Genomic DNA, 9,647 nt, shown 5'->3' with positions numbered 1-9,647 from the left:
TGCTGAGGTTGGCATTTTGTGCTAATCCTGCTTGGCTGAGCAGAAAAAGAGGAAGGGACTTATTGTGTGAGTGTGGACCCCAGGAGGAAGGAGAGAAATCCCACTGAGCTGAGGCAGCTTTCACTAAAAGTTTTTTTCTGAGTTAAATACAAATGAAGACTGAAACTTGTCGTAGAGGAGAGTAACGTTTTTTAATTACACACATGCTTAGGAAGACTCAATGGAGGAATCTTCTGTATGTTTAATTCAATTCAGTACAAATTCCCCAGACGTTAATTCCATGATGTCTAATAATAGTCGTATTTCGCTGTATCATTTGATAGTGAACAGGTGAGCAGTGGTTAGTTATCACTGTCATCTTAGAGAAAGAATGCTCCTGGTTCATATCCAGGGACCTTTCCATGGCCCCTGCCCCTCGTTACCTGGGCCCATTGGATGGATGTTCTAAATGGATCATGTTTTTCTAATCTGTAATCTAACTACTAACATAAGCTTTCATATAAATTTTCCCCGGTAATATAAACAAAAACAGTACATGTGAGTAAAACATTCTTAAACCTTCCACATATTATTATAAATATATATCAGTAAATCCTTTGTAGGTGCTTTCCACTAATGTTGACGTCTTCATGTGGCGGAGGAGTGGCTGGGATTTTTTTTATATCTGAGAGCAACAAATAGCGCTGCTTTCAAGTGCAGTGGGGAAATGAAAGTGAAATTAATTTGAGGTTAGGGAAAATGATGTGGGAGCCTTTTGTGTTAAACATTGAAATTTGGCAGTTTTCTGTCCTGAGCAAATTATGAAGAATAAGTTAAAATAGAAAATTATGTGGGACTTTCATTATAGATTCTTTTTTTTTCCTTCAACATCAGAGCTTTAATTACAGTGGCCGAGAGGCCTCACACAAGCGCAATAACGGAAAACAGTGATGCAAAAAAAAAAACAAGAATGCAAAAGTGACAACACGACAAAAAAAAGCCACACAACTGTGCATTCTTCCTTTCTGGCTGCTCCAAGCACCTGTACCTAAAAACCTCAAGAACACAAGCAGCAAATTTTAAGCTGTGGCTGGCGTGACCGTGTTTTCGAAAGCACCTGCTAACTTAAAGGCTTGTTTCGTGTCAAAATCCACTGTGGTTGTGTTTCCACTGTGTCACTCTTGCATTTGTGTTTTCTGTGAGACGTCTCGGTCATCGTACCTAAAGCTTGTTTAAAAAAACGACATTTCATCAGACACACTGATTCTATATTGATAAAATGAAAAGTATCAGTGGTTTATCAAAAAGATACACTGAGTAAAAACTTAGTGTATTTTGACAGGGTTGCAATGACCCGTTTTATTGTGGGCAGTTGAGATACATGGGTGTAAATATCAACAAAAGAAGTAAATGGTTGACCTTGCTGTACATTACATTCTAACAAAGAAAATGATGGTCTTGCAGTCAGGTTAATGTACGCTTCAGATACTTTACATGAGACAGAGTAAGTGTATATTACCCATTCATCTGTGTAAAGACAATTCTTAGAAAATATAAAGCAACTCATGACTAAAAGTTTAAATTGGTTAACACTTTAAATCACACCTCTATCTATGTCTACATAATCGTAATACAGCCATACAATACAAGTATACAAGGTTATTTTGTGGTTAGAGAAAAGTACAACCAAAGAGAGTATGGAAAGCAAACATAACAGCTGTTTTTTTTTATTTCTCATACATGTGAGACGGGTCACACAAGACCGAGGCCGTTATGTATCATAGGTATGATCGCATTATGCAGGAGAAAGAAAAATAAAATCACCATCTTACTAAACAGAGCCTGAGTCAAGTGTACAATATGCACACTCGAGGAAAATAAAAGCAATGTGAGAAAATAAGATACTAAAGGATCACTGCTTCTCTGCTCACTCTGGTAAAAATAAGTCTCTGATGTGTGTCCATGAGTTCCATCTTCTGGCAGCTGAGCGCCACTGGAGAAACAAGGGGGAGCGTGTTGGCCGAGTTTTGGGGAATAGTCACTGTGTTTTCTCATCCAATAAGACAGCAGAAGAGAGGGGGCGCAGGAAAACTAGCTGATTTTCAGTGTTTCTTTTTTTTTAAAGTCACATTTTTGTAATATAAATCAATTAAGTCTCAAGCCTTTCATTCCATCTTCAAAAGAGGGGTGTGCCGCCAGGATGCTCTTATTTTTCCCCCGTCTGTGTTGCTCGCAATGGTGGACGGGATCTCATTGGTTGTTTTTGGCTTTGGCATGTGTCAGAATGTGAGACTTTAGGTTGGTTGACTGGGCAAACTTCTTATTGCAGCCGTCAAAAGGGCAAACGTAGGGTCGGTCTCCAGTGTGGATCCGCACGTGTGTGCGCAGGTTGAAGTCCAGAGAAAACCTCTTCCCACAGCCTTCGAATGTACACTAAGAAACGAGAGGAGAGGAGTGTCAGCTTCAGTGACTGTGACATCGGCTTTGATAAATCTCTTTCCTGCATCAGATACTTACGACATTGGCCTCTGGGGTCACAATAAACAAGTGAATAGTATTTGCCCATCGCTTCCTTAGCACTGTCTCACAGCTCTGAATCTATTCTGGAAAGTTTAGGCTTCAGCCAACGCTAACAAAAACAACACAAGGTTTGCCAAACACAGTAAGTCCTCATCCAAAAATCCATTTTTTATGTTGTGTTAAAAGTGAAAACTGCTTATTTTAGAAGAAATGTAACAGTTTGAGCTTAAATTTATCTGTATTATACTTATTTCAATGGCATTGTTTACTTGTAGATTGTAAGACTAGAAAAATGCAGTTTCTTGTTTGCCATCAGCTGGTGAAGATGCTGACTTTTCACATGAGACATCAGCCTGATCCCAGTATTTTAAGATATCATGTATGTAAGGATATAAAACATATATTAGATTATTCTGCAATATTCTCATGTTCGATTACGAGTCAGACGAAAGCATTTAAATGTCAGCCAGTGATTATTATAAATGATTGTGATTAACTTGCTAAGGTAGAGCATTAAATCTTCTAGTGACTGACATCATTCTAGATTACAGAAATGATCGGTTGTCAGTCAATGATGTCTGTTTTTTCTCGATCTTTACATTCTGATTATAAATCAGAATAAATATAATATATAACTCTGAGTTCATACAAAGTCTTGGGTGTTCATTCTGAACCCTTAAAGTGAGCATTTCTTATTTTCCCAAACTGGGACTATCTTATGTGCTTATAATGAAAACATAGTTTCAAGTGTCTCTATTAATGGAGGGGAGAGTGATGTTGCTGACCTGGAACGGTTTCTCCCCTGTGTGAACGAGTTGGTGGCGTTTGAGTTTGGAGCTCTCGACGAAGGCCTTGCCACACTCAGCGCAGACGTGCACTCGGGGTCCGTGGGTGTGGAGATGCTTCCTCATGGCTGAGTTATCCCTGAACATTTTTGTGCAGCCCTGGCGAGAAAAAGACAAAGAAAGTTTTGGAGACGCTGAAGTGGGGCAACATAAGATTTTTGCTTCTGTATAAACACATATGCAGCAGAAAGAAAAACAAAAAGTAAAGTGGTTTTCTGAATAATTTGGTTATTAAACGTCAAATGTCAAACGTATAGACAAACAATATGTGAAAGCTAATGACAATAAGAATCTTTTTCAGCTGAAGAAATGATGTGAACCCCTTGGATTTTACAAGTTGTTGAAACTTCTTTTGGAAGAATTAACATCAAACAAGCTTTTTTCCCGTAACTGCAGATTAGACCTGCACAATGTTCGGGAGGAGTTTTTTTGGAGCGTTCGTCCTACAGAGCTGCTTCAGCTCAGACATATTCAGAGGATGTCTGGTGTGAGCTCCTGTCTGAGCTCATTTCACAGCATCTGTATTGGGTTCAAGTCTGGGCGGTAACTGGGACACTCCAGCAGGTGGGTTTTCTTTGTTTGATGTCGTATTGTTGTAGATTTATTCACGGTTCAGTCATTGTCCTGCTGTATTACGCAGTTTCTACTGAATTTCAGTTGGCAGGCAGACAGCTTGACAGTGCCCTGTGAAAGACCTCGATAAATATAAGAATTAATTTTCCCTTCAAAAGTGTACAGCTCCACAGGCCAAGAGAGAGCACAGCAGCCTTGAAAGTCAGCCGTACCTCACGATTCAGATGATGTTTTAGTGATACAATAAAAAATGATGCAGGGGCAGGACATGACGTAAAAACTCGGTTGTTGGATTTTTTTTAAGGCACAACACCGTAAGCAAAGGTTATCATCACCGTGATATTTGTGTTCCGTTTGTGTTTTTCAGTTTCACTTCTATTGTGTGTTAAAGGTGTCACTGACACATCCACTCGGTTGCTGTGAATTTCCCTGCTGTTCTAAGTTTTACCACTTGGATATTTTACTAGGGAGCTTGCAGGACAAGTTCCAGAAAATGTCTGGGACAACCTACTTGGACATTTGAGGTCTCATATCAAGGCCCTGTGGAAAATTTCTGGCAAATATCTGGACTTGCGTCTGAGAGCAGATTTAGTGTCATTAGTCAACTAAACATTTTCCCAGAAGTGCTCTGAAGTGTCAAGCTGTTAAACTCCAGCCCTCAGTGATGTTTGTTTTGGAGAGTAGTAGCAGCAGCTTCCACCATGATGAGCATGTAGTTGACTCACAAACAGAGATGTTGACCAGCCCCAATGATTCCTTTCAGCATTTAGCTGTAACTGTCGAGATGTTTATAACGTCACTGATCATCCTGCAGTGTCTTTGGAGTCCTCTCCACTGGGCGCCCTCTTCTAAGGGAGCGCAGTCACAGAACTAAATCATCTCTATGTACAGACAGTTTGCCTGACTGTGGACTGATGAATATCTAAACTGCCTGAGACGATTTCGTAAACATTTCCAGCTTCATGCAAATCAACATCTCTTGATCATAAATCCTCTGAGAGCTCTTTCCTGCAAAGCACCATTAACGTCATTAGATGCTTCTCGTTAACAGAAAACTGGAAAGTTTTTTTTATATATTGAAACAGCGCTAACCCCCAATCTGGTTTAATTGATTTGACCACAGGTTTATTAACTACTGACTCCAATAAGCTATCATTGGTCCTTAGCCTCGGGTCCACATACCACACTGTGAATTTATAAATAATGTATGATTGAATAATACATCGATTCATGTGTCTTTAGTAAAAAATAGATTGAGTTTGTTTATAATTATAACTGATGAACCACATTTATGACCAATTCATACAATCCGAAGTACAATTTTTTTCTAACCACTGGAATGTCGAGTTTCCTAAATATCTTTTATCACTTTAACTTTAAATCAAGTTTAAACCGTGAAAATAAATGGATCATGCTTTACTCTCCACTGAAGTGTTAATGTTCTGTTAACACCTTCACTCACATAGTATTGTATATTACCTTTATATAAGTTTTCCGGAGTATATGAACATTACCCTCTACATTTGAGTGCCGCTTTAACTGCTCAATAACAGTTGTCTTTAATGTTTCAATTACACAAAAAGCAACAATGTGAGACTCTTCACCCGTTAGGAACAATTAACTCGTATCACAGTAAAAGGTTTGTATGGTTTGATCAGGGTGTCATCAGACTCACTTTATGAGGGCAAGCTATCGTCCGGGGAGCGTCGTCCTCTTTGACTTTCCTGGGTTTCATTCTGTTTGGAATAAAAAGGACACGTGGGGGGTTTAACAAACAAAAATAAACACGTTCCAATGCTATCCAATCATCAAATGCACCCATATTAGCTACGAGGAGTTTAGTGTTGAGTTTTTTAGTTATCAGAGTTCCAGTGATGCCGCAGTAGCTACATTGCTGCTTGACATTTCACCTCCACACAATAGCCGGGGGGGAAAAAAGCTTTACATTTCACTGACTGACACTTACAAGACAAATAAATGCCAAAACAATGTTTGAAAAATATTTAAATAATATTCATATCCTTGTCTAAGCTCCTGCTTCTTTTCGCAGTGAGTTATTAACTTTTGATTGTACAAAATCCATTCAGAAAGGTAATCTTTTATTAGAACTCTGACGATTTTTTGCTGACACTTTAAAAGAGAAAATGATTAAAGGATAAAATAATTGGATGAAAAATCAATAATGAAAATGAAAAAGTATCTAAACTGACAATGACAAATCCCGGTGATTATTTTGTTTATATTTTTCAAAATTAACAACAGAATAAGCATCTAGGTACTTAATATCTCTTATTATGATGTTCTATCAATAGTATAGATATAAAATACTTACCACATACAGTAGACATACGTTTAATTCATTCTTATTTTTTGTATTTATCGTTTTTGAGCTTTAGATATATAAATTAAATGAAAAACAAAAACGCTGCTACACAAAAATTTAAGATTGGTATTTTTTGCCAAAACGTGTACAGTACATTTCATACCATTCATTTAATTGCATTTGAATTAATAATGAGCTTTTAATTATTCCTCTCAGTAACATTGACTCTTGGGAATCAGTTCTGCAGAGACCCTGCCACTCACACTCACCTGGCAAACTCAGCCAGCTGCTTGGGGTCTGACAGGTCGATCCCTGGGATGCCACCAGGGGGCAGCTTCTTCCCCGTCATGTACTCAGAGTAGTCTGGAGGGGAGTTCTCCCCGACGATCTGCTCCTCCACCACCGACTCATGGTCGATGTCTTTATTAGTATCTAGGACAAAATTACAGAGACTGAACCGATAACACAGTACTGTGTCCCTAACTACAGACCTGGGGGATGAACAGATCTGCTGCTGAGAGTCATTGAGTTGGAGTGAGAGTCACATTACTGTTGCATAGCTACTTTGAAATAATATAACAATGACAGTTCTACATACCAACAGTGAGGTATTTACTTATAAATAGTTCACCCCCTACAGCCGAGAGTGCGACACTTATTTTTTTATACTAATAAGTCGTCTTCTTAAAATTGTATACAATTAAAGAAAATCATTGCGTGGGGGCAATTAGAATTAGCTTTGTGCAGAAAAACATTCACAAATAGTACACAATTTGCTTTAACAGGCATTAGTGCTGTTTCCCTAACTTCAAATTTGAGGGGGGGTAAAAACGTCTACTACTTATTACTTATAATAAAAGTCACATTGCTGTTGCACGAATATGGAGGAATCATGAAAATATGACAAATTTCTGAGCAGCACTTAATTATATATTTAATTTTACTCTCTATTGCAGATAGTGCTGCCCTTTTTACTTTGCGGCTAAATCTGCTTTTTAAAAAATCCTCCTATCAATGTAATGAAAAATGCTTCAATGACAGCTTAACACAAGAAAATGCATTGAACCGTTAAATTAAAATGTCCCAGTTCATTCAAATGACTTGTGATCTATAAATAGCCACAGATCTTGGCTGTGTGCAGAGTGAACGGGGTTATTAGCGGCAACAACCAGTTCAAGCTGTTTTTTCCTCATTTGGCAGCTCAACAAAACAAAGAATAAAAGCTCTCTGCTGTTATTTAATCCTACATATTAATGCTGGATTAGCCCCTGGTTGGTGTTAGTGCGCTCACAGTACCATCACACAGGCTGCTAGCATGATGCAGACGCTAGCCAGTGTGGCTAACTAGCTCCGCCAGCACCCGGAGCTAACCAGCGAAACCATTTACTGGCTCATTAGCGCCTAGCTCGAATATTTCACACATTTTACACTTTGACCGTCTTAACGTGACTGTTCTGCGGCGAATACGCTGCAGTTACGCGGTGAATTCGCCACAGAACTGCGGTAAGAGGACACAGGAAAACCCCGTCTGTCTCAGCCCCCGAGCACAGCCGCCATATCTGCTTGGCCGCGACTATCGCCATTTTTTCGGGGCCGCCGCCATACTTACTAGAGTCGGGGAATATGGCGGCGCCCAGCAACACCTAAAACATGGCCTCCCTTCAAAACAAAAACATATCGGAGTGATACATCGGGGCTTCGCATCGACAAAAGCGGAATATTCGTCTCTTCTCACCGCGGTGCAACGGAACCACTCCAGGAACTAGTCTGGTGCAGCAGGACAACGCCCAGGCAACGAGGCCTCATGCAAAGGCTAACAACGGCGCTGACAGACGCGGCAGGGCCAGCGTTACTTACCCGATGCCCACATCGTGACAGAAAACTCCCCCTCCAGTGTCTTTATTTGCACCTGCTTCTGCTCCCATTTTCTCCCGCCGGCCTCCGCGCCGCTTAGGTAGCTCTTTTTGCCCGCTTTCTTCCCACCGCCGCCTGCTCGTTTCACCCGGCCCCCCGAGCTCTTCCCGGCCACAGTCACCAAAGTCTGCTCGATGTATTCGTCCTCCACCCCCGGAGCGGGTACCGGGATGAGGATCTGGTCCTCGTACCCGCCGCCGTCCGTGTGCATGTCCGAGTCGTCCCCGCCGACCACCTCTTCCCGGGTCTGCACCAGGATCACCTCCTGATGGTGGTGGTGGTGGTGGTGATGGATCGAGTGTGGGTCGTCCGTGACCAGCGGCTGCAGCGCAATCATCGGCTGCCCGTCCTCGTCGTCGTCTTCGTCCTCGGTCTCGTCGTCGGTGTCATCCCCGCCGACCACCGTGGTCTCGATAGTCTCCACCGGTATCGTCTCCACCTCTATCTCGTGGAGCTCCACGATCTCGGCCGGCATCTCCGAGCCGTCTGTCTCAATGTACAGCGTATCTCCGGATGCCATATTGAAACCCGCCAGCTTGCCTCTCTCATTCACGCCGTGTTGTGCTCCTTGTTCGGCCCCGCAAAAACACTCACACACCCCCTGCTCTGCTCCGCCGTTTCTGCTGCTTCGACAACAACTCCTCTCTCAGGCCCACAGCACTTCTCGTCGCCACTATGGGCTCTCACGCGCAAACATCGCGAGACTTGGCTGAACGCCTGCCCTCACGGTCAGGATTTTGTCTAGGTTTAGTCCTGGTGTTTCTAAAAGCTTCACAAGTCAGTGGAGTCCCAAACTGATCAATGTTTTCGATCCTAATTATTCGATTGATTTAAATTCTATTCATGGATCCGAGTCCGGATTGTTCTTTTTGATTGACCACCACTACAACTGGAAATCTCACTGATTTCCACCCAAATTTGTCAACATGTGGCATATGATATTAACAATTTCAAATTTTTTACTATGAGTAATATGGTACCTGAACTCAACCTATGACAAGTTATTAAATCTTTAATTATTAGTAATATGGCCAATGACCTCAACACAAGACATAATAAAATAAAATAAGTGGGTTTAGTTGCACATATGACATATACATGTTTATTGCACTAACATGCAGCACTGATAGTTTGGCCTTTTTGAAAACTAATTGTTCTTACTTTATTCTTGTTGTTCAGGGTTTGTACCCTCATGGTTGGATGCACTTAGTGTAAGTCGCGTTGGATAAATGCGTAGGCTAAATGAATGCAATATTATGTAATACTTGCATGCCAATTTAGTCCAACAGCCTCCTCCACTGTGTGCCACACTTTAATAGCACAATACGGTTTCACAGAAGCAGCTCAGATGTTTCACACTTCTCTGGGCGGCACCGGCTGTAATTTATGGCTCATATTCAACAAAAACTGCTTTTTGTGTTAAAATGAAAAAAGTGAAAATAAAAGGTGTCAGACAGGATTCAAAATAGCACCAAGACAACACAAAAGGACTG

The 9,647-nt window shown here is 41.0% G+C and overlaps 1 protein-coding gene across 2 annotated transcripts; it reads right to left on the bottom strand.

Annotated features, from left to right (window-relative positions):
• Positions 1-1,308: 1,308 nt before the first annotated feature.
• Positions 1,309-8,824, bottom strand: yy1b (YY1 transcription factor b). Of its 2 annotated transcripts, none has more exons than XM_062411211.1 (5): positions 8,098-8,824; positions 6,510-6,672; positions 5,593-5,653; positions 3,285-3,443; positions 1,309-2,412 (listed from the first exon to the last, which is right to left on the bottom strand). In XM_062411211.1, the coding sequence occupies exons 1-5, from the start codon at positions 8,672-8,674 to the stop codon at positions 2,230-2,232; spliced, it is 1,143 nt and encodes a 380-aa protein (XP_062267195.1). In that variant the 5' UTR covers positions 8,675-8,824; the 3' UTR covers positions 1,309-2,229. The 2 variants fall into 2 exon arrangements, with proteins under 2 accessions (XP_062267195.1, XP_062267196.1); XM_062411212.1 differs by having other exon boundaries at positions 6,510-6,660; positions 8,098-8,823.
• Between the last annotated feature and the right edge of the window lie 823 nt (positions 8,825-9,647).

The sequence above is a fragment of the Platichthys flesus genome, chromosome 18 (assembly GCF_949316205.1).
Source record: "Platichthys flesus chromosome 18, fPlaFle2.1, whole genome shotgun sequence".
In the NCBI taxonomy this organism is placed as follows: Eukaryota; Metazoa; Chordata; class Actinopteri; order Pleuronectiformes; family Pleuronectidae; genus Platichthys; species Platichthys flesus.
Note: the sequence above shows the minus strand (reverse complement) of the source record. Positions and strands in the feature narration are given on the sequence as shown.